Here is a 26,015-nt window from a genome sequence, read left to right as displayed (position 1 = left end):
GGTAAGTTGAGAGGTGGCCATGAGACAGGGGAAGGAGTTATTCAGAACTAAGGATTGCTTTGCTTCAGAAACATGCGTGCACGCCCCTCCCCTCCAAAACAAAACAAAAACCAACCAAACAAAAAGAAGTATTTTATATGGCTTAGAATTACTTCACGATTTTTCATCATGATTTTGACTAAAACACTTTAAAAGGAGTTGTCATTTTGGGGGGTTGTTTCCTATAGAAGGAACGACAGGATTATTCCTCTCTGCAATAGTGATACTAAAATATAAATAATTAACAGCAAAATATTGGAAAGTTCTGAAAGCCTCTTGTAGAGGTCCCAGGGTCACCCAAGACACGAGCCTCAGCAACGAGCATCCTGCTGTGCAGCCCATGCAGGAATGCATGCACCTCTTGCACAGACTTCACCCTGGCTTTGTCGAAGCCAGTTGCTTTTTTAAGACTTCCACATTCCTGGAGAAGCAGAGTTTCTAATGAGAATAAAAAAAATGGATAGCTTAAAGGAAAAAAAGGGGGGAAAAAGAAATCACACTCCTAAAAAAAAATAGGCTTTGAAATGGAAAACCTGTTCTGAAGAGAAGATCAAACTGTGCCACTCGCTCCTGAGAGCTGCTGCCGCTCAGAATGCATTGCTGTGTGCCGCTTACTTTGCAGGAGTGCTAGAGACAAGATGCTTCAAAGGCATCAGCACTTCCAGCTTTCGCACCACGCTGCCATCTCGGCCTGCAGCCTGGCCCAGCCAGAGCATCCCAGGGCGCAGCACGCTGGGGGCACGGGGACTCCAGGACCTTTACCTCTGAAGCACGGTCTGCAGAACAAACTCGAGGGATTTTTTTTGTCTCAAACCTTCAGCATAAGCCTCCATCACGTGTTGCAAAGTGCACAGGAAATCACTTTGTAAAACTGTTTGAGGCATAAGGCAGCAGAAATCAAAGCACGGCAGGACCGCTCATGTACTCTGCCTCTCCTAATTTTGGCATTTCTGCTCACGAGTTCCTCTTTCATTTTCTCCATGCTCTGCTCCACCACCTAGCATTTCCTGAGGTTGATGATGAGGCAAAAATACAGCATCCCATTAAAGAGGCAATAATCACAAAAATGCTAGACCCAGAAGGGATGGAAATATCTGGCAAATCCCCCTTGAACTTTTATCCTGTCTTCCTCTTCTGTTTGTGGTAAGCCTGCCTCAGTCCCCCCTTTCAGGACTTACAGCTTCCCTCTAACCCATATGCCAACTCTTCCTTCGAACAAGAGGTACTGAGCCATTTTCAGTTGCTACATTTAGGGGACGTACAGAAATAGCATTCTTGGTGTTATGTGAAGACACCAGGAGAACGGCAGCTCATCACAATAACGTGCCAGCTCCTCCATGAATGCAAACAGCTTCGGCTCCCTGTGATGGGGAAGGGCTGCTCCCATTTAAAGTAAGTGGCCTTACCAAGACATTCAAGCTCCGTGCTCTTTAGGAGGGTATCAACATTACCCTCCCCTCCATGTGACACCCATAACTGAATGGAAACTATGAGCAGACAGAGAACTTCCTTCTGTGTTGCAAGTAAAACACATTCAAGGAAAAAGCTACTACTTACTGAAACAAATATATATCACAAACATCACAGTAAGCATTGCCTGGTTAGAAAGGATTATGCTTGAGATGCTTTTGCACCTTTCTCATCTCCCAGCTCACGCACCACAAGCTTTGTCCTTAGCTCTAACACAAAGACACCAAGAAAATGAATTAAATCGCCCCAAAATAAAAGTTGGAGAATAAAACATATTCCTCACTCCTGTTTCCAGACCCATCACGACTTGTATCTCAGTCTACGGCTCAGCCTGCCATCCACGCTCCTAATTTGAGCAGTTTCTTGCTTTCTAAGAGCTCTTAAGTCCTGATACTGTTATCTTTAAGGCTTCACTTGAGCTTGCTTACTCCATATTGCGCACCCCCCCCCCCCCCCCTCGCCTAACCTCCTTCCTGGCTGCTAAACCCCAGCTTTTCAGCTCAGGAGTTGGCTTCTTAATCCCAATGAACTAGTTGGCTCTTTACCCTGTTTCCTTTGTGCCTCTTTCTGCACAAAACCTGACCTTCGTTTCACCACACCACCTCTCCCACTGCTTTATACACTTCCTTCTGCACTAGTCATCTATTTCCTTGGAGCCAGCTTTTCCTTTGCATTTTGAACAGAAGAAAAACCCCACTAGCCTCTTAGTTTGCATTTTATTCACCCTTTCACCCCATGATGTTTCAGCAGAAGAGTATATGAATCTTGAGCAACCGCAAGCCAGATCTTGTCCCAGCTGCGGCCCCAAAAAAGCCACAAAACCCCATGAAAACAGCTACAAAGCTTCTCTCCAGAGACCAACTTCCCAGGCACCACTGCCACCACCTCCCACACGCCCTCGGTGCTTTGCAATGGGAAACCTTGGGCATGGAGTGGCTCTCTGGAGGCTTCACCGCCCGGACCCATCCTGCACTCCAACCGGACACCCGCCCGATGCTGTGCCAGGAATGCCGCAGACACGGCTCTGCTCTTACAGATGGCCCAGCCCTGGGTCTGGTTTTTAGTATCAGTCCTCTGCAGCTGCAATTAACCTTCAGCTAACAGTCCTCATGCTTTAAACAACGCAGGATTACTGCCAAGACGTGCTTGGAGATGGACCCTGGTTGAGGAACTCATTCTTCCCCACCCTGGTTGAGCAGCCCAGGGATTTGATTACCTTCGAAACACACAGCAAAACCTATCGATCTCCTCACGCTCTTGACGAAGGCTGGGAAGATTACACTATACTGTGATTGCGGGTTTTTGTTTGGGGGGCAGAGTCTTTTATTGAGACTGCCTCAATTAGTATAATTGTTGCTTTTAAATTCTGAATGTACACCAGAGTAATTGCCGTATTTTATAAAGCTAACTTAATTAAACAAGCAATACTCTAAACCGCAGCTGTCGTTAAGTTTGGACAACTGCTTTCACTCCAAAGGGTCATCTTTAAACTTGTGCGACTCTGCCAGACTCTTACCTATCACACCACAAATCTAGCACACATTTTCCCCTCAGCTGGATGTAAAACAGTTTTTGGACAACTTTAGCATATACATATCTGTTTCACTGCTGAAAAATGAGAGGCGGGGGGAAGCGATGTGTTTTTTTCTGTTCTAAAAATATTTGTGCCCCTTCTGGATCACTTCTGTTGCCTCCGAGAGAAATGGTAGGAACTCAGCACTTGGCAGGTTGTCTAGGAGCCTCATGGCTGCCTGATGAAAACAGGTTTTAGTTCGTTTCTGAAATTTCAAAGCAAGCATTTGTTTGCATGCATGATAAAAATATTTATCTGCAAGCCCTTTTCTGGCTTGGGGCATGTGTGCAACAGAAACACCAAAAGAACACTTCCAGGAGACAAACACCCTGAATTGTTTGAGCTTGCATGAGAAAGCAGAGCTGGGATTTTTTTGCAGCATGCAGTTGTGGGTGGAACAAGAGCTGTTAAACTCCTTCTGGAAGAGGACAGGGATCCAGTGGAGTCTCGTCCGATCCCACACAGTGTGTACGGGATTATTTACTATGCAGGGCACTGTGTTTTTAATCTGTGTCAAGCAACTACTTGCAACCAACAGAATCAAACTATACCCACACCGAGACTACAGCAAAGGGCTGTTAAGGAAGGAAGGGGAAACGTGAGGATAAGCAAATGTCAAAGTTCAAACTGTCCTTTTACAAATATGAGTTGTAAGAAATGGATTAAACTACATAATCACAAACAATTTTAACATCAGGCCCTTGGGCTTATTTAACTGGCTCATAACATCTCAGGCACAGGACAACAGACCTGCAACAGTGAAGATAAAAATGAGTGTGTACAGATGTGTCCATCAGCAAGACCAGCTAAAAAAAAAAAAAAAAAAAAAAGAATAAAACAGGAGCTCAGCAAAAAAATTAAGTGTGCAGCCTGGCAAATTTCTGAGTGCTATAATCCAGGTGTTGCTGCTGACCCACTGCAGACCTACTACTAATTCTGAAAATATTCACCTCTTTCTGAGTGCCTGTAGGGCTGCTATGCAGATGGAGCAGTTATAATCCATTAAAAAATTGTAGATATATAGCAGGCTGCCTTGGTACTAAGTGTCACCATCCTCATATAAAGAGCTCCGTTAAAGTTCGCACATCACATGTATGCTACTGTGGGTGGGGATAGAGGGCACAGCTCATGCTGTCCTGCATGGAGCTTTGGCATAGACAACAAGGATTTGAAAAAGTAATATAATTATTAAAAATAATCATAATTATTAGGCCAGACATCAAAATTCCTTTTAAATCAATCATATAATGGAATACGTCCCACAGAATGAAATTTTCTACATGTTAACTCTATAGCATTCCTGTCCTTGCAGTAAGGAGACAAGTCCATTGTCCCAGGCAATGCCAACAGCTCATGCCCATGCTCCAACCTAGCACCAGAGATCACTTGTGTCTAAAAAGCTGTCCACTTGCCATGCAAGTGCACCTGACGTGGAGGTAATCTTCACTGAAGGAAGTGGTCCTCCGCTCTGCTCACTGATACACAGGTTCCCACTGAGGAGGTTCAGAAAGACTCTGAAGGGCAGGGAAGTGACCAAATGGCTTTGCAACGCGGAAAAGAATTACATTGGTCAAGGACAGCGGAAAGTGAAGAAGTGGCTCCAGAAAAAAAACTATCAAGAACAGAGAGTGAAGTGTGGAGGGTAGGAAGGAGATGGAGAAACAGGGAAAGGTTGTGCCCATCAAGCCCACGAGAAAAGTTAGGATAAAGAAGGAAACTTTAACACAGGTCTGGGCAGGAGTAGGAGATGGTGGGGATAAAGGAAAGCTAACTAGAGAGAGAAACAAGTGCAATTAGAGCATCTGGTTATCCTGAAATGGCAGGTCAGACCTTGAAGAAAGCCATCAGAGAAGAAAACACCGGAATTAAGGCAGAAAGCTAACATCATGTATTTATAGTTTTCTGAAAAGGGAAGTCAAGATGAGGCTGAATGTCACCAATGGTCAGAAGGGAAACACAGGTGGAAAGCAGGTGAACATCAAACTCTAATCATGAGAGCAACCGAAAATACCAAATGAAGGAAAATAACCTGGGATCATACAATGAAGACCTTCACACATTAGAGAACATCTGTAACAGGATGGACATCTGTAACATCTAGGAGGCAAGGCAATTAGCACTGCACGATTTAACTCCTGCTTCTAAATAGAGGAGCTAGACAGCAGTGCAGTACTTTTTTTTTGGTCCCAAATAATAATCCCAAAATTAAATTAAATGGGTCTCCGTAGACAGAAACAGGTTTGAAGTCCTTCCTTGCTCTCTTCAGGGATAAATAAGGGTATGACGGGGAACTTTAGCCAATGGCAATGCTGCCACCACGTGGATGTCTTTTCTGATTGCTCAGAAAATATTTCTAGCCAGATGCTGACATAACTCAAAATATGTGTGATTCAGTCCCCTCAGATGCTCAAAGAACCGATGAACACATGCTACCATTAATTTATCATCACTGCTATTAGTTATGAATAATAGTTATTAATCACCATTATTAATCATTAGTTTTTTTATTTTAGTATCTAAGCTTTTATCTTGGTTTGCCTTCTGCTTAAAACATGTATGTCCAATGCAATGAATTTAACCTCTTGTGATGGAACAGTGCTTAGTTATGTCCTCCTACCCTCATTCTTTTTACAGTATCTTCATTATAGGTTGACCATTATCAAAGTCGTTTGACTTATCAAAGAGTATTAAAAAAATTATTAAACCACAGAAATACAAACTTGTTGCTCCACAGCTTTTGTTGTTATGATTGGAGTGGTAACAAATAACACAGTTACTTCATATCTTGCTCTTATCTTTGGCTGCTTCAAAATCCAACACTTGGTAGGGACTTCCGGTTTACAGGGAATAGGAATGAAAATTACAGAAGCAGCTTCACTGCAACATTGGGCAAGAGCATTCTCCAACATTTCACGAAATTTCTAAACAGTCATCACAATACAATGAAATCAGATCGCCAGAAAAGTACTCCTGACATGCACACACACAAGTGTAAGCAGTCATCTAGGAATGGATTAAACTCAGGCCACATATGGCAAAACATTGCCAACAGCTGGAGCTATAAAAATCTCAAGCCAGAATGCAGTATAAAGTTTGCACATCCAGGTAGCAATCAACAGCCCGAGCTGCAGGTTTGGTACATACGCTATCATCCAGACGAGAAATCAGTCCCCCAAAAATACTCATAATCCAGCAGTTGAATCAGCCAGACAAATCCAAATTCTCCCTATCTCCCCCTTCGCTGGTATTTTTATTACCTCACACTTGCCACGGAGACCTGTCTCCTGGAGCCGGGACCAGATGCTCTGGATCCTCCCCGCATGCTCTGGGTGGCTGTTTGTGTTTCCACAGGTACACTGGTGTTTCAGCATCAAGGTGTCATACACAAGGCCTGCAGCAGAGGTTACAAAATTGCTCTCAGTTAAAAAAAAAAAAAAAAAAATAATTGCCAGATATATGGAAAAAAAACCTTTTTTCCTTTTTTTTTTTTTACTACAGTACTTTATATTCAACTGAACACTTCTGGACAAACACTGTGTGTTTTACCAGGAGCCATAGAGCTCTAAGAAATGAAAATCCAAGATGCTGCTTTGAGACAGCACCAAACCTGCAACAATCCCTTCCTCTGGAAATCCTCAATGGATATGGAAAAGAAATTAGTCAACATCTCTGCAGACTGAAGTTGAGAGTGACAGAAGGAGGTGACAACTGAAAGCATCAGTATGAGTACAAAGGTGCCAGCATAGGAATGTGATCTAGGAGGGGACTGACTTGCAACTTTTCCACTGGGAACTTTTATAATTGCTGCTAAAATGACTCTAGGGCTTGGGATGAAAAACCAGAAAGAATAAGTCGTTAGCAGGCACTATGTTTCATAGAATAGTTTATGCTGAAGTCTTTTGCATCAACATTATTTGACAACATGCTAATTAAGGCTATTAGCACATGCTTGGGCATAATTATTCAGCCCGATATGCAGGTATTTAGTAGTAGTGTTTCATTTGAACGTGGGAGTCAGGCAGCTAAATCCCCTTGCATTACCAAGTATTTATGGCATAACAGCGTAGGAGACTGATTCATGCTCCAGAGTTGCCCGGGTACGTTTTTGGAAGGGGAGTTATGATTTCATAGCCAATGTTCCACTGGAGGAAAACAGCAGGTCCTCCACAGCTATGCAGTCCTGGGGACAAAAGACCTTTTTTTCCACGTAAGCAAGAGAGGCATACTCAAATGTTTAAATCTACTGTTCCCTTCAGCCAGAAGCTCCAGAAAACAGAACAAAAAGGGTTGGATTTTTCCCCCCCCAAGGAGTAAGGTTTCTTGCAAGAAATATCTGTCTGAAAGCACAGTATAAATTTGCAAATGGGAAGTCTTGATGAGAATCTAAAGCCTTTGAATTAGCTGTGAAGGCAGGAGCTATTTCCAGATCCCAACGATAAAGGGTCTACACGCCAACTGGTATCGCTCCTCCGAAATCCCAGGCGAGCACACCTATGCTGTAAGCGGGCAGTGTGAACACAGCTCAAGGAGCTTCCATGTAGCCAGTTCAAGTACCGATAAACAGCACAATCTGCAACTGCATGGAGTTCAAAGGGGCTGGTAAGAAACCAGACTCTGGGAACATACATGGACACGTAACCTGGAGCTGAGCACCATGCTGCTGCATGTACCCAAGCTTGGTTCCAGCTGCAATCACACCTTTTGGCTGAGTGTAGACATGTTCTGCCACTGAAAAATTTGACTTTCCCCTCTGAAGCAAATGCTGGCACTGACACTTTCAGGTATTCAGCCTTAGGGGAGGTATCTGGCAGTTCCTTGCTTTGTTGTAGGTTAGTGCGAATTAAAAAAAAAAAACAACAAAACCCAAACCACATTCAGTTCTAGGAAGAGAACAGAGCACTGGTTAATTGACTGCCTTTGGGTTAGCCAAAGTTCAGTTAAATAAGATCGTGCTGCAAAGGTCTGTAGAGGTCTCCCATGTTTGATTCACAGCATCAAACTTCATTAGGAGCTGCTGGGCAAAGGCAAGCACTGTAAGTGTCACCTGAGAAGCAGCTGTAGCCCAGTGGTAAGGCTGGCTGTCTATGAGAACACCCCAGTCTGAGTTCATTTAAACTAGCACAAGGTCTGTGGTAACCTTGCCTCAGGTTAATTTATTTTTGAAGGAAACTCACCTTCAGGGGACATCATGCATTTTGACAAAGTATTTGTTACCCAAAAGAACCCCATGTAGATGTCCTCCTAGACCATATGGGACTGCACTAGGTTTGGCTAAATCATTCATATTAAAGAAAGTGGTTCTGCCTTCTCTAATTTCCAGACATACCTACAGGGACTACAACTAGGCTTTATAGATTTAAAGCCGAAAGCTGCATGCGATACTATTCAACATACATATTCACAGTCAACAATTGGCCTTGAATTTAAACAAAAAGAAGTACAAGCACAAAGTCATTCATCAGATAGCTGTTGACCTGTCTGGGTGCAACCCTGGCTCCCTTCAGTCCACAGGCACTCTGCTGTTGGCATCAGCGGGGCCAGGACTGCACCCGCTGAGGACGCTGACCTTAGACACTGAGGACTAAAAGATAGTGCAATTGAGGCATTCAGGTGGTGGCCAAGAGAAGGGCAACGAGAAACCACGCTGCACAGAGCACAGGCAGGAGAGTGCATCAGAGAATTCACTAATGGAAATGGGAAAAGTAAAATATAATGTAGGAAAGCTATGAATGAGAAGTTGCACCCCATTTGCAAAGGGCACTACTGGAGATAAATCTGAGGCTAGTTCATGCCATACCTATGTAAGTTTGTAGAAAAAACTCCAAGCATTTTCAAGCAGTGTTTTTTAAGCAGACTTTTCTTTCTCGCCTCCTGGATTCCCAGACGATGCTTAATGCTGTTGCTCTAACAAATCTTTTTGCTACTTGGGAGCTGGGCACAACCTCACGGTGAATTATACTGATTGCACTGCAAAGTTGGAAGGGGTCTAACACCATTTAAACAGTTGATATGTGAATCTGTGTTGCAAGTTTCTTTTTAAAGGGTGTTTTCCCCAAGCCTTTAAGCTTTAAATAGTAACTCCTGAAAAACTATCATGATGCAACTCTAGGTACATAGGTAAAGCAATGCCTAGCCAGATTAAAAGTCTCCATCTTGTTCTCTATTTTGTACCTGGGTAACCCTAGAGTCTGGTAGGGCAGAAGCCAACACAGATAAAACCAAAAATAAATGCAAATGAAAAAACAGCTTTTTGCATTGACCTTATATCCTTCTGTTCTTCCCTTGTCTTCCTACAGTGCAGCATATCTGCCAGGTATCTCCCAGCTTTTTTGGAGGAAGTTTGGTGTCAGCTCAGAAGTAGGCAGTGGTATTTATCAGCTCATCCTACTCATTGCCAGCTAAGAGAGCTGTACCGATGAGAGTAAACACAGGTAGCCATGGGCAAGATCCCTAGCCACACAAACCAGCACCTCCCCATCTGCATCTCCAAGCGCTGGAAAGCTACACGTGTTTAAAATACACGCGTACATCTAAAATGGGTTTTGGTAACTGAGCCTAATCAACATTGGTAGACAAAGGGGTTAAACAAAAGGTTTTCAGAAAAGGGGGTGGCAGGACACCTACTCATCTCTATTTGTTAATGGAGACTACAGTGGGGTTTACAGAATTTGGTTATCTATAAAGTTTCTCCTTTTCCAATGATTCAATGATAACAGTAGCGTCTCAATGAAGTTCTTCCGTACTGTAATCCCACATCACTCAACATTTCTCTTTTTTAAAAACTAAACCACTGGAAAGAAGGGAACTGTTCCAAGTTCCTTCCTATGGTAGGGGACACTCAGATGAAGACACACACACACACACAAGGGAAAGCTTGGCAATTTAAGCTTAAAATAACTACAAAACTACATTGGCCATTACCAGTTAAATTAAGTGGTGCTGGAAGCAATACTCTTTAAGACACGAGAACAATCATTTTTAAAGGTCAGCACTATAGCATAACCAACTCGCTTTTCTTGGCAGAACAAACATATGATTTGAGGTTCAGATAATTGTATTGCTCTGCACGGGAGAGAATAAATGCCTTCATCAGAAATGAAAAATATTTTAATGCAGAACATTAGAATAATTTGTGGAACCATTTTTACAGGAGATCAGAGACTGGATAATTGGAGCTATGCAAATTAATGGCCTAACCTGAGAAGTCTTATTCAAGTGTGTATAACAGTGCCATGCAGAAGTATTCATTAAAGCCACGGGGGCTACTTGTGCTAGCGAGGGCAAGTTCAAGGACTAGCTTTCTTTTATATGCTAGTAGGAACAAAAATTAAATGACATGCTTCGGGACATAAAACTGATTGCTTGAAGAAGTCAGGAAGGGCGGTGTTTTCACTTTCATGTGGAGTAATGCACATCATACTTGAGAGGTGTATTATGTTGTTCTTTCCCTATACCTTTGAAGTCTCAGGTACTGGTCACTAATAGAGACAGGAAAACAAATTATACATAAAACCCAGAATTTCCAGCTGTCTGGTCCTAACTCTGTCCAGAGAAAGCATTAGCGTTTTCTATATGATATCTTGAACATGAAAGTGATGAACAATTCCTTTGTCTGTTGGACAACAACTGATCTCTTAAGAGCCACATTCATGTCTAGAGCGATCACGGTTGGCTTCATTAGGGCAGTTGAATGAGGTTTTTTCCAGCCCTCTCACAAAATGATCACAACAATTCAAATCTTAGTTTCTCTGAAATCCAAAGCGCATAATCATATTAGGATCAGTCTCCAAAGCAGTCACTTATCAAACAGATGGATTTTCCTAGCGAAAAAGAAGCCTGATGCACTTCAGCACTGCTTGCTTTGAAAAATACCCAAGACACTAATTTCCTGCCTTTCAAAGAACAGTTCAATCCTAGTGATTAAGCTTTAGTATCCACCTCCAGAAACACAATCTCTGACACATCGTGGACAACTTCAAGAAAACACATGGTTTAGTGGGCATGGTGGTGTTGGGTTGACAGTTGGACTCGATGATCTTAGAGGTCTTTTCCAACCTTAATGATTCTATGATTCTATGATTAGCAACCTAACTCGCACACACATGCTCAACAGCTGAAATGCCTGCCTTTCCTTTCTGTGCTTGCATGCCCATAGTAGTAGGCTCTTTTTTTCCTGCCACTGTTAAGCAGATAGTGAAGGTTAATTAAACTAATCCTTCACCTTTTATGCGAGGTGAAGGACTAGTTATAGGACTAGTATAAAGGTCTCACCTTTTATGCTTTGCACCTTTATTAGTGCCAGTGAACGCCCAACACTTCTACCCTTGACAGCATTTTATTGTATTTTTCCTCCTTCATTCACCTAGCATAAATGTAGAGAACTGCACGAGATAGAAGGCAATGGAAAAAATCAAGCCCTTGGAGCCATGGAGCCCCATGGATAAATGCCGTGAAAAGGATATTTAACAGGTGAAATACACTAAGCATTCTTCGTATCATTGCACTGGATTTTCTGGTGCTATATAAAAGCAATGTGATATTCCACCTCTTATTTTAAGCCACCTTTTTTTTTTTTAAATGCTGTCTCCAAGCAAAATAAATCATGACATTGTTAACAGTGTCTTTTCAAAGCAGCACAGTTCTCAAAAATCTGCATTCTTACTGTTACCTGTAATTTTAAATGAAATTTAGAGGCACATATCTGAGTCAAACTTATATCCTCTGGTAGGAAACGTTATTGTATGTTCAAAGTCTTGCGTATGATTGACAAGGCAACTTAAATACCAGAGGAGACGAAGGGAAGAAAGAGAGGGAATGAATAATCTCTTAAAGTAGGGCCAGGCTTCCTTGTTTTTAAAGCACAAATGTTTTGGGTCTAAGTGTCTTAGATGATCAAGTTTCATCTGGTTTGACTGTGAGCCAGGGGACTACCCTTCTTTGTATCCTTGGCAAAAGCCAAAATCTAGAATAATCTTGCTATAACTGGTTGCATTAGAAATGCAGTTTTGCTGAAACTCAAGGTTTCAATATTAACAACAAATAGAGACTCCAAGGGCTGATTTGCAAAAATGGGATACTGCTTGGGCTTTTACAGAGCTGATCGCACATGCTTCCCACCCTGCAGCTAGCAGCTGAAGAACAGTCATTTTTAACATATCACTATTACTATACCATCAGTGTCTGAAAATAAACCTGATTCACAGTGCTGATTTTAATGATGCAAAAAAAGTGTGGGTTAAATAAGAATAAATGGATAAGTGAAAGAGAAACAAAATCATGAGTTGCTCTTACTTGGGCGCTCTGGATTTTTTTTCACTTCTTTTTCCCAAGGCATACATCACATTGCAAAATGTTCATTCACAAAATAGAGCTTGACATCTGGGGAAGAAGGCGGACTTCAAAATAAGTCCGCCTAATCACCCAACACAGGCCTTGAAAAGTTGCACATAAATTAACTTTCATCTGTTACTAAGGCTACTGAATAGACAGAAAGGATTTTGGTGGAAAAAAGTTGGTTGTCATGATTTAGGAAGAACAATTATTTTTTGCCTTTAACCTTTGTGGGGAGATTAACACCTTTTTTTGCATTTCTGGTTTTCACTAGACAAATGCAGAATTGCACTCAATTTTCCTTCAAGATGAATACCCAACAGGTAAGAAAACACTCTTCAGCCTGTTTCTGCACCCTGACAACTTGAAATAATCAACCCACCTCACGTTTCCTAACCTACAGGCACAGACTCCTGGGCAGAGATTGTGTTTCAGAAGGAGGGGTAGGCTGGCACAGAGCCCAGGGTGGATAACTTATGGCATGAGATTGCACAGGGACTGGAGAAGGTGCAGAAAATACAGCCAACAGATACTGCATTTGGCATGCTGTCCTTTTTCAATAACATTGCCTCTCTCTGCCTTGCATCTAAATCAGGCTTGTCACAGCGTATGACTTGTCCTTTTTTTTCCTGGAGATACATAATTAAAGTACTGTGCTACGCTTCTATTGATTTTTGCAGGTTATTTTCTGTTTGGACTGCAGGGTGTTTGTCCCTCTGGGGAAGGGACAAGCAGGACAACAGGGCGAAAGACAACTGAATCTGATCCTCGAAGAAGACAGGATGGTATGGAGACCACAAACACAGCTGAGACGCAGACCCCAAACAGATGGCTTTGCAGGGACAGGACGGAAAAGCACAATGTAAGGCAAAACAGTCCCACCACTTCAGCCTCCAGTGTCTCAAAACGTTACCTGTTGTGAACCTTGGCTTAGTGGGTGGCTCCTGTACAGACATCGGGAAGGTGGCCGAGGCAGGTGAGGACTGTGCACGAGACAGAGGCCGATGCCCTCCGAAAGAGACAGGCATGCCAGCTGCCTCCAGCGACGCCTGGTAGTTTCTCAGCTGGTGAATACGTTGCTGCTCCAACAGAAGGGCTTGCTGCGGGGAAAAGAAGCAGGTAGTTACTGAAAGTCTGCGTGGTGCCTTCATAAAAGGGTTTTTAAGGATTTTTAAGGTTTGCAGGCTTGGACTCCTTTCCCTGATAGATAAGCGGACACACACACATGTAGCAAATGAAGATGTGCACATTTCTAGAGCGAAGTCAGGCAAGCGCAGCACGTTCAAACCACAGCCCTGAAGCTGGTGCATGCTGGCAGGGTCATTAGCACAAGCAGCTCCATCCTCCTCCTGGGACTGGCCACGTCTTCCTCCCCCTGTGCCCCCACCTTGCTGCACTGGTGCATTTAACAGTGCGATGCACCAGACCACGGAATGAGTCCGGCTCAACCGGACCCCAGGCAGGAGAGGGAATTTTCAATTGAGCTGGTTCTCTGTGCAGCCACACCATCAGCTGGACAGGCTCTTGGTCAGAAGGGATGGCTGTTCCAGCTTGCTACACTCCAACCACAGCCTAACAACCTTCCCATTTCCTCTGTTTATTTCCTCTCCTCTTTGAGGCAAAATAATTGCAAAGGACATAATATTTTTAAGACTTCTCAGGTGGGACCATGCATTCAGGACTAGGGCAGGGGGGCTGCACTTTCAGAGGAGTGGTATCACCGTGGTCCATCATTAGCAGCATATTACATTTAATTTATTTACTAAGGCAACGAGGCTCAGATGTGACTGTATAAACCAAGTAATACTTTGTACAAGCATGGTTGGCAATGGCATTGATCCTTCAAGGCAGCGCTGTTATGAAGATAACGCTGCTCAATAAGGAACCGAAAATGTAGTCTCTGAGCAACAGCCAGCGACACTCGTGCGGGACAGGTGAGTCAGCTCCGCAGTGCTAGGAAGATGGCAGTGAGCAGCAAGGTGCAAATGACTACAGGGAGCTACAAATTTGCACCTGGTTCACAGACATTGCAACTGCAAACCTGGCACAAGTCCGCTTTGCCTAGCCAAGGGCTGTGGATTTACTAAAGAGAGCTACACCCTGGCATGGCTACAGCAATCTGCTCTTGGCTGCAGATACCACGTGGGGGTTACGCATGGCTGTAGGTACAGTCAGATGCTGAGTACTAAGGGCTGCAAAGATGAGCAGAGCACTGATGCCTTAAGAGAATTGCAACCTTCTCACCTTCACTACTGCTACCACAACAGGCAGCTTTTAGGAGACTGCCATGTAATTGGGAAGATTATGCTATGCTACGTTGTTATTGGATTTATTACTTGCAATCCACAAGCCTCTGGTGTTTGCCCTCAAAAGCGAGCATAGCTGCAATCTCTGGGATCTCCAGTTCTGAAGAAGGAACCCCCTCCAATGAACCTCGTCCTTCGTTCCCTTATCCAGCCTTTCTCTGGGGCAGTCAATTTGTTTTAAAACATAAAATCCTCTCCTAGTATTTAGTGCTCAAAAATGTTAAGACATTGTCTTCCCAAAGAAACAAACAGAAAGTGGTTCAGTGGCTGCAAACATATTGACTGCATTTTGTGTAGGTGATCCAGATTCTCCTCCCTGGGACTTCTGAGTTGACACGGTGACTCTGAGGAAGGATGGCACTGATTTTACCTGCAGGTTTCTTTATGTAGCAAATCCTCAAGAGCTGGTTCGCCCTAGCTTCTCCCCCTTAGAGCAGTATAAGGTGACTACCAAGAACCAAACAATCTTCTACAAAGAACCAAGTCCCAAACTTGGTATTTTGCAAGCTCACCTGACGGAAGAGCAGCTCCTGCTCAGCCTGCCTCTGCCCAGACTCCAGCTCCTGCTGTGGCTCTGCTTCCTCTTCATCACTCTCGATGGGTTCTTGCTTCACTTGCACCATGTTGGCCAGCCCTGGGGCCTCCTTTTGGCTTGTGACTCTGTCACTGTATGGCTCCTCCAAAAGGGCTTGGTGTTCCCGTAACTCTTCTTCTGTCTCCTCAGGGTGGCTTTCATGCTGGCGAGCTGGTTCATTGGGTTTTGATATAATCTGAAAATAACCCAGAGGTTAACCGATAAATAAAATGTAACTCATCACAGGTAAAGTTCACTCTGTTCTCCTCAAAGAACCAGCTTCATGAAAAGAGCACTTGTGAATTACAGCTTTTATCTTATAAACTAGGTCCAAACTACTCAAGGGAAAGGTCAGGTCAACCTTGGCATTAAGCACTATGAAATCCTGTGTCCCAAGTAATGACGGCCCCTTCATTTTGCACTTGATTTTCCCTCTGAAGAAATAAGAGCCTCTTGTGCCTGCACACCTATGGATGCTACTCCATTCACAAACCCACACAGGAGAAGCATAACAACCATCAATACATTTGGCAATTAAATTCTGAAAAAAGTAAAAGAGACAAACTTTCTAAGAGGGTTTCTGCTACCTTGTTTGCCCAGCTGCTTCTTGAATCACCCCCTGAATTTTATCTGTAAAGTGAGAGGCTGTCTTAGAAAGATTCTTGCACTCTTACGAAGTTAGTTAGAAGGAAACTGAGGACACTCAACTTATAGCATCTGTACAGAAGCAAACTGCAAGAGGAGCATCATTCTAACCAGATCTTCCTAACTAGAGATAGCGAACTTCTCTGAAAGTGGCTGCTAAAACAAAGGGAACAATATAATTTTCACTATAATTCACACAGGCTCAGACTTTTTGAAAGTTCATTGGCAAGATAAAATCCACAGTTCTCCATCTCAGACTGCTTATGATTTTTATTTGGAACAAAAAAAAAGTGAACTGTTTTTAAATCCAGCATAGGTAAATAAATCAATTTCCTTTCTTTAAAAGAGCTCAGGCTGTACCTGTTTCATAGGCTTATAAAGAAACTGCTGAACTTTGAAAGTTGTCAGGGCAGAGCTTTAATAAGGATTAGGTCATTGGTATGAAAAGCAATATTGATTTTAAATCTAATAAAGCAAAATCAAAACATGGTTATTGAACACATGCAGGAGTGACTACTTGTAAGTAACTTGCTCTTTGAAGAACAGTAGCTCAAACCTGAAACTAAGCCTTTTTCCCTAAATGTAGGAAGAGAGGCTCTGCCATATAACTTAAGCAAACCTACACAAAGCAGATTTAGGCAGACGAAGGTAATATAAAGGATTAATTGCCCGCAAGTAGCACAGCAAAGATGGCAAGAGGTTGCTTATAGCTACAGCAGAAAATCTCAAATAACTGGGGCTCAAAGCTTTTAAAAATGGCACGTTGCAAGGACTGGGACACAGGGCCATGGCTTTCCAGCACTTTGTGGATTACTGCGTTTCAGATGTCTTGACTCCTGAGAGGAGCAGGACACGCAAAAGGGCATTACCTTGCCTAGAAACTTAAGGCAAGACCCTCTGGGGTTCATGCGGCACCCAGTACAGATGGGAGGTGCAGCCCACCCCTCTTAGTGACAAGAGCCGATATTTTTGTACTGATCAACAACCAGCTGCTTTTGGCAAGAGGGTTTCGGATTCTACAACCACGGAACCATCTTTGAGAGTCAACAGTTTCTTGGAAGAGATGGGATCCACCTGACTAAACAGGGAAAAAGTACCTTTGCCAACAGGCTGGCCAAGCTGATAGTCAGAGCTTCAAACTAGAAACAACAGGGGAGGGAGTGGTTTCTCAACAAGCAGCTAAGGAAGCTGCGGACAGGGTAGGCAGGCAAAGGGCCTGGCGTGGTGTGAGCAGAAAAGACATGGCAATCAACAAAGAAGAGCTGAATTGGTATCCCTTTGAGCACAGGCATGTAAAGAAGGAGGTACCTGCAGAACAGCCTGACGGGGAAAGTCTCAAGCCTGTCCTGGGGAATCAGCAGGCTTGGGTGCCTCTCTGAAATGCCTCTACACAAGTGCACGTAGCACGGGGACCAAACAGGAGGATTAGAAGTCTGTGTGCAGTTACAGGGCTATGACCTCCCTGGGATCATGGAGTCATGGTGGGATAGCTCACACAACTGGAGTGCTGTAATGGAGGAATACAGGCTTTTTAGGAAGGACAGTCTGGGAAGGTGAGGAGGGGAAGTTGCTTTTTATGTGAGGGAGGAGCAGGAATGCATGGAGCTCTGTGCCTTGGTATGGATCTGGAGTCAGTAAAGAGCTTAAATGTCAAGATAAGTGGACAGACCAAGATGAGCACTCTTGTAGTGGGTAGACTGCTGTAGACCCCCGATCAGGTAGAAGTAGATGAGGCCTTCTTCAAACACCCAGAAGAAGCCTCACTTTCACAGGTCCTGGTCTTCATGTGGGACTTTAACCACCCTGCTATCTGCTGGAAGGACAAGACAGCAGGGCTTAAGCAATCTAGGAGATCTGAGTGCATTGATGGCGAATTCCTGACACAGGTGATCAAGATGCCAACAAGGAAGGTGCTCTCCTGTATCTGACACTTGCAAACAAGGAAGGACTATTCGGGGATGTGGAAGCCACAGAGGCAGCACTGGCTGCAGTGACCATGAAATGGTGGAGTTGAAAATCCAAAGAGGAGGGAACAGGGCAAAAAGCAGGACCACAGCCCTGGATTTCAGGAGAGCAGACTTTGGCCTCTTCAGGGATCTGCTTGGAAGAGTCCCTTGGGATACAACCCTGGAGATTAGAGGGGTCCAGGAGAGCTGGACGATACTCAAGGATTCTACAAGCTCAAGAAAGATCCATCCCAACAAGTAAGAAATCAAGCACAGGCTGCAGAAGGCCTGCATGGATGAGCAAGGAGCTCCTACCTGAACTCAAGATATAAAAAGGCGGTGTACAAGAGTTGCAAGCAGGACAGGTGACCCAAGAGGAGCACAGAGTTGCTAACTGATCTTGTATGGATGGTGTTAAGAAAGCCAAAGCCAACCTGGAGTTGAATCTGGCAAGGGACGTGAAGGGCATCAAGAAAGAAAAGAGGAAGACTAGGGAAATCATGGGCCCACTGCTGAATGGCGGAAGTGACCTGGTGACAAATGACAGAAAAGGCCATGGCACTTAATGTCTTCTTTACTAGTAAGACCATCCTTCAGGAATCCCAGGCCCCTGAGACCAGACGGTAAAGTCTGGAGCAAGGAAGACTTACCCTTGGTGGAGGACCACCAGGTTTAGGGAGCACTTAAAAAACCTGGACACGCATAAGTCCATGGGGCCTGATGGATTGCACTCACAAGGTGATGGGCCAAGAGGCAAAGGGCACAAATTAAAACACATGAAGTTCCTTCTGAACACAAGAAAACATTTTTTACTGTGAGGGCTATCAAACACTTGAACAGGTTGCCCAGAGAGGCTGTGGAGTCTCCATCCTTGGAGATATTCAAAACCCAGTTGCATATGGTCCTGGGCAACCTGCTCTAGCTGACCCTGCTCCAGCAGGGACATTGAACTAAATGATCTCATGAGGTTCCTGCCAATGTAAATGATTCAGTGATGAAAACCTCTCAAGGATTTTTGTGAGGTACCTCCCACCCCACCCTGCCACCTCCCCAGTTTCATTACTTGTAATACATATTGGATAACTAAACCATGTTAAGCTAAAGGTAGTAATTCTATCAATTTTCTTTAAGCTCTCTTAGGCTTGATGAATATAATCTGTTTTAAAGATAATTAAATCATCATAAACCATCTTCTGCTGCCTTTTTTTTCTGCTTGGATCGAAGGTCTCAAGCTTTGAACTTAATACTTTTTGAACTTATGAACTCTGCAAGGTAATTGCTGGGAAAATAACTTACAATGTCATTGTCACATCTAATGGAGATGAGAAGCAGTGTAATTCCCTAGCAGTTTTAAATTATTCCAACTCCATAAAAACGTAAGAATTGAATGAAAAACACGTGTAAAATGCTACAATGAAGGTTGAAAGATCAAGTGGTAAATGACAAGGACATTTCAAACATCCAGTTTGCTCTCCTAATACAAAGTGAATCTCTTGGTATGTCATTTGTTCTAGCTGCTGCAACACTGTTCTTCTTAAAGGACAATTTTGCAAAGAAAGCACTTTGTTATGAATGTATTCCGTATAATACAGGAGTACGTGTATCCCAGGTCCATTGAAACTCCCTAAAAATCTTCCATTTTTGCAATTTTATGAACATGTGCTCATGTAATTTAAGAAAGCCTAAGGTAATTGAAGTGCAAGGGAATGAATATGAAGTTAAGATAGCATTGAAAATGCTTAAAAATATATCTGAAATAGTAAACAATTACACAATCCACCATAAATAACTTCTCCTTCCCTTAATTAGCTCTCTATAGCATCCTTTGCAATGAGGTTACTCCTCTATTTTCAAACACAGTTGCCTCTGGCTATCACATACTGCCACCATAAAACACTGTTAAAGGCACTGTCTCTCTAGCCTCGGACAGCTAACTACTTCAGTGTGGAAGAAACTATACATCTCTAGTCAGAAGCATTTTTAAAAGACTTGATACAGCTGGCAAGATTTTGTATCTACATCTTTGAAATACAAAGAACAAAGAAAAAAAAAATTATAGCAACGTCAGGTCACAATACAAGGAAAAACAAAGAATTAATCATTTCTCTGTGAAATGCTTCATAAGGAAAAAAAGGCTGCATTTCTTTGCTAGTAAAATTTCAGGTCAGCTGGCATCTGGTATGTCTACCAGATATGACACGTCTACTGCTTCATGATACCTTCTCTGTAGTGATACATTCTTAGGACACCCAAAACTTTGAAGATACTGCTAAAGAAGCTAGAAAAGTCTGTTTACTCATCACAGAGTAATGAAGAGTCCCCAACAGAAAAACGCTTGAGAAGCTCCTAGAAGAATATAACTAATACACTTTTTCTTTAGGCAACAAGTGTCACAGGGACCTGTCTGGTTCTAAAATGTGGCTGAAGAGCTCCTTGGAGCAGAAGCAGAGCTGATGAAATTCCATAGGACTGTACAGCAAAGCTTCCTACCTGGACAGACCAACTCTGACAAAGTTGTGCACCTCTGAATCTTTCTCCTAAGACAACAAGCAGTTACAAAAGACATTTCTGGTCCTGCACAATTAAAAGGCCAAGGCTCCTTCAACACTGAACCTCAGTTATCAGAGACTGACAGAGATGAAAGTTGGGCATGACTAAGTAAAACTTGAGATAGATCTATTCTCAAGATTTTTTCCAGTTTAGGAGTCCAACACAGGAACATGGCATTTCTCCAATGTTGCTCATCACGGTAATGGTTACTGAAAGTAGAGAACAAGTTTGAATCACTGAGGGGACTGCTTTAAAATATGAAATTAATAACAGTCTTGTGGAAAAGGGCATCTCTGCTGGAGGGAATACCTCAGTCATGCCCTTCAGAGACTTCAGTGTTGCTGGACAGACTGATGTGCATCAAAGGGTACAGGCTGGAGGCTGAAAACAACCACACACACCTTCAAAATTTAGGATAAATCGTCACATTTCCATACAAGTCATCCAGGGTTATCTACAGGGAGTAGAAGCTCAGAGATCATACTTGACAACATGCCAAAACCCCATTCCACTTTGCCAGATATTTATAGCTGGTCAAAACTTTGTGCAGATAGGGATATGCTGGTGGTTGAGACAGCACTACCATTGATAACTATCCAGTTTATATTCTGGGAAGTAGAGAGCATGCCCACTGGGGTGGAGTGACTTCCCTGTTTTGGGAGTGGGGTGGAGTAGCAGAAGGTAGCCTCAGCCTGTCCCGTGCTGGTAACGTCAACCTTGCAGAGTCCTGCTCCCCCTTGAACAGCATTGTGGGGAACACAGGCGTTAGTGGGGTGACACAGCGTGTCTCACTGACCAGAGGAAGAGAGAAGCCAGGAAGCAAGGGGAGGACACCAGACTGGCTCAGCCCTGCCCATGCCATGCTGTGCAGAAGCAAGCAGAAACCTCCCTTTCTTCCTTCTGGAGATCAAGGACAAACTCAGGGAAGAAAGAGAACAACTCTGGATAGCTGGAGAGACAGCTTTGGTAAAAACGAGAAAAACCAGAGGGGAAAAAAAGAGATAATAAAAGCTCAGCTCAAAAATATCCTGAGACAGACAGCCAAAAAATGTTGGTCTCAAGGATGTGGCTAGGAATTGAGAGGTGGGAGGTAGGTGGTGTGGAGCGGGTACACCAGCTGGGATGCTCAAGAGAAAGGAGAGCACTAGCAGAGAGGCATAAGGCAAGAGTGCATCTACAGGGGAGTGGACATGCTTGTGGACAAGTGCTTGGAGAAGAAAACATATTGCTGGGGGCTTGAATTAATCACTCGGAAATGATAACATGAGCCCTGCTCTTCTGGCTATCGATATGACTCTTCCCATGTGAGGTACCCCTTACAGAGCAGGGAAATCCTAATTTTTAACTCTTATAGACCAAAGAGAAACAAGAGATGATAAAGATGATGGGGAGAGGCAGAGTTGGGCGTAGGCCACGTAGGGAGCTGGCAGAGCCTTCTGCAGCAAAGAAAAATCTCTTTTTTTTTTTTCCCTGAAGTGATGAGACAGCAGGAAAAATGTAACTGTCTGAGGCAGCCTACCTGCTGGAAGAACCACGAGACTGGTGGCCTCTGTGCCTAGACAAGAGGGAACGACCCAACTGTAATGAATCAAAGAAGAGGGACTGCCTGGAGGGGAAAAGGAGGGGGAGCAAGAAGCAAACACCCTGGCACCAGCAGAAGCTGTTTTCTTCCCCTGTCCCCCGCCTCTCAAATAATTGGAGTTATGGGCTTGATTATATCAGGTACACATCTACATATCGCCAGATCTGCAGCAACAGACACCCCGCAGAACAACGGCCCCTGGCAAAACCACTTAACAGCATTTAGGCAGTAACAGGTGTGACGATGCACAAGCACACGAATGCCAAGCGTCTCATGTCCTGTTGAACGGTATTTCATATTCAACTGAGATACTTAGCAGGAATGCTGAAGGAGGTTTTCTGGAGATCTTTTTCAATACTTGTAATATACAAAGTTTCGTCTGGGTGCTTCAAACACAGGCTTCCCTTAAACTGTTCAAAGGGTAATAGCCCTATTTGAATGCTGTGCAATACAACCTAATACACTGTATTTTTCTAATATTACAAATGAAACATTACATATGAAAAGCTACTCCAGCAGTCACTTGAGGCTAAATAGTTAACGTGTTCCAAAAAAGAAAAAAAAAAAAAATCAGGAAATAGCAAGGTTAAATTCTAGGTGTTAATAAAAATGTATACACCCAACGCTGCTGCACCAGACAAGTTGAGGCACTGTAGTCAGGCGTATATATGTTGCCATATATATGCCACAGCAGGAGAAACACCTCACTTTCCAGAGTGTGCTACAAATGGGGTTTACTCAGAAGAACCATAATTTGACCACAGAAGCTCAGTGTTAATCTACTTAACAGTACAATTCAGGGCTAAAAGGGAGATTATCTGTTCTAGTAAGGCTTCGTGAATTATATATCCAGGGGACTCATCTTCACTATGGAAAGGTAAAAAGTTGAGTTTTCCAGCATAGAATTTACAGAAATCTCATTTGTGTATTTTTCTTTAGAAAGAGAATTGCTGCTTCAAGACCTATCATGCTGAAAAGCTAACACTTTTAACTCAAAATACCTGGAGTCTGCTCAGAGAACAGCATCCTACTTTACCTTGTTCGCTGTCATGACAAAAATACCCCCCACAAATGCTGACCTCCAAATGCCACAGAGAACCATGAGCATACCACAGCTCGTCTCTCTCGTATATAAAAGACTAAAATTTGCATCTTAAAAGAGACTGAAGTCTGCAGAGAAACTGTAATTGCTGAAGATAAAATGATATTGGGATTGCTGCATATATTTATTGTATGGCAAAACAAGCCCCCTCGCCCAGCAAAGCTCCTCCGACCATGGTGAAAAACCATTCCCAAGGTTTGAACATTAAATACACAAAAAAGTGGGAAACACAAGCGCATGTTCCCCATGTAATTTCAGGTCAGTGCTCCCATACACCTGCATTAATGTATAGCTTTTATTTTCAGGACTGTTTACTATTTACTATTTTAGGACACATGCCTCATTCTGATCAAAGGTTGCACCAAGCTCAATTAGCAAGAATTGATTCAGTATCTTATCCTGAATTTCATTTAATGTCTCAAACCCTGGTTCTGAAGAAGTTGTTGATTTCTACATACGGTTTTGCAGTGCGATCACTAGAGCACACGAGTGCTCTGCAAATGTTAGCACATCTGTGTTCACAATGACTTGACGGCAGGCAGGGAACAGAGCTGCTCCATGCCATCAAATGCACAGCTGGGGCAGAGATTATGAAACCCCACTGGACGGAGGTTTCGATATCATACTGTTGATTTTAAGATTACATGTTTTAGGTGTGCAAGCACACCTCTGCAGCTAGCAGTTCCATTTCCCTGTCATGCAAACAGCATGGAGAAGATGAGTGCGCCGCTGCAAGCTGCCCGCTGGCTGGATCCACTCAGTGGGACACGGCTCTGCAGCAGAGAGGAGAAAGCCAATTCCCTGCCACGGCATCAAGCTGCCTTAGCCCTAAGGCCCCATCTTTCCCTCTTCCACTCCTGATGTGTCCTCTGATTTCTGCAACAAATGAGGCAGCACGCCACTGGAGAGCAGCATCACTCTTACCCTTCTCTGTACTACATTCAGAGTCTTGTAAAAGAGATACCACTTGATTATCAAAAATTGGATCAAAAAGATGCGAAAAAAGAAAAAGTGAGCAAGACTTGCATGGGAAACTTAACCACTCCCATTGTCCTAGCTCAAGTGCTCAGTGTGGCAACTTCAGTAATGCTCTTTTCATTTATGCATGTCTATCTCGTCCCCATTTTGGGGGGGCATTGTGTGGTTTTTGTGTGTGTGTTTTTTTCCCCTCCTTAAAGCAAATGCAAATGTCACCACCAGGTGACAACATGAACACCACATGAGCAGGGCTGGGACCCTCATTTTCCATACAGAGCCTTGCAGTGAGCCAGGGGAGTCACTCTCAGCGAGCCAGCTCCCAAATGGGATGAACCATGTGCTTCGCTATGCTCAAGCGATCCCCAGTTTGCCGCCAACAGTGGTAGACCAAGGACTTCAGAGCCCATGCTGGAAAGGATCGCACCCCAGGGAGCACACTCCCCTCCAGTCACACCAAGGAGCCCTGTCCCTTCTTTGGACCCATCCCACCCAACCCATCCCCTCTGCACTCTCCTTCCCTACCCAGTCACCCACCCTGTCCTCGTTTGTCCAATTCCAAGTTACTGCTCCAAAGCTTCCAGCACCGAGGCTTCACAGCCAAATGCCCTAGATGATTATTCTTATTATTTTTAATCAGGAGCAAAACAACATATTTTTCCTTAGTCGCCTTCTTGGAAACAGCAAGACTTGTTTTGGCTGCAATCTTCTCAAAAATTTCATCTGATGTAGACACCTAACAGGGAAAGTTTAAGGCCAAAATCTTAAAGTTCAGAAAAATCACAGGCAACTGAAAACAGCCTCGTATTATATTCAGGAAATCCAACACAACCTTAACAGACAGTGCTGTCAGTTCTGCTAATAATTAAAAGGCAGCAATCTATTACATTATTTTTAGTTGTGCCCTTACTCTCCTACACACGAGGGTCTTAAAATATCTGTGTGTCTGGGAAAAGGCTTTTTCCATGTCAGCACTTGGATGCTATCCCACAGGATAAATTTGCCACACGCATACAGCACTAGTACCGACATAATTTTAACTCATTACTTATATAAATCAAACACAGGGAAATCGCCCCTGTGCAATCAGTTTAATTACACTCCCCCCACCCCCCGCCTGCCTCTGCCATGGATGTGATAGATCACAGCTCTAACAAAGCTGAAATTCAGAGTGCTGCGGGAGGACTTGCTCAGCTCAGGTCACACACACTCTCCAGCTCCTGGGAGGTCCAAGTGAAAGTCTGAATGAGTTCAGCGGGTACGTCACGGTGAAGTCTTCGGACACTTACAAGAGTTGGCAATGGAAAAGCCTTAAAAACCTCAAAGAAACAAACTGCCGAGCTGACATTTATTTCCGAACAAAGAAACCCTACCTAGCGCCCCGTGTCCGATGATCCTGGTCAAGAAGCGTGTTTGGAGGGGGGTAAGGGAAATTTCTATGGCAGCAGCAGCTCCCCACCACCCCAGTGTGCAGGGCTGAATGAGGTCCAGGGCTGGCACACGCGGTGCGCGGTGGCAGCTCTCCAAAAGTACATGATTGACGTCAGTAACTTGTGTAATCATCCTTAGCCTGAGTCTATAAACAAAGTTTTGGGGGGTTGTGTTTTTTTTGGTTTGTTGGTTTTTTTTTTTTTTTTAAATCCAGCTCTCGGTAGTTGTATTTTCTCATAGGACTGGAACAGTGAAAATATTTGGAGAAACCTCCACCATAAATTAAACTGGAGCGATCTGAAAGGTCTGCCTGCCATCGAACTTGTCCTCCCGAGCCTGAAACCTACTACTGGATTTGCTTGTTTCTTAAAGAAAGTCACCACTGGAACTCCTTGAGAAAAGTCTTTAGAAAGCCTCAAAACAGTACAAATCAGAGTCAGAAAATATCACACTGATTATGATAGATTTCCCCCTTCCCCAACAGCCTTTTTA

The 26,015-nt window shown here is 43.6% G+C and overlaps 1 protein-coding gene across 9 annotated transcripts in view; it reads right to left on the bottom strand.

Annotated features, from left to right (window-relative positions):
* HDAC4 (histone deacetylase 4) overlaps positions 1-26,015 on the bottom strand; it is a 264,132-nt gene that overhangs the window by 43,336 nt on the left and 194,781 nt on the right. For all 9 annotated transcript variants that reach the window (XM_076341997.1, XM_076342001.1, XM_076342000.1 and 6 more), the window contains 3 exons: positions 15,231-15,488; positions 13,326-13,512; positions 6,340-6,473 (listed from right to left, as the gene is read on the bottom strand). In XM_076341997.1, coding sequence (XP_076198112.1) covers positions 6,340-6,473; positions 13,326-13,512; positions 15,231-15,488 — 579 coding nt within the window. The remainder of the gene's footprint in view (positions 1-6,339; positions 6,474-13,325; positions 13,513-15,230; positions 15,489-26,015) is intronic.

This window comes from Aptenodytes patagonicus, chromosome 6, assembly GCF_965638725.1.
Source record: "Aptenodytes patagonicus chromosome 6, bAptPat1.pri.cur, whole genome shotgun sequence".
Classification (NCBI taxonomy): domain Eukaryota; kingdom Metazoa; phylum Chordata; class Aves; order Sphenisciformes; family Spheniscidae; genus Aptenodytes; species Aptenodytes patagonicus.
The sequence above is the reverse complement of the archived record's forward strand: the minus strand, read 5'-3'. Positions and strand labels throughout refer to the sequence as shown.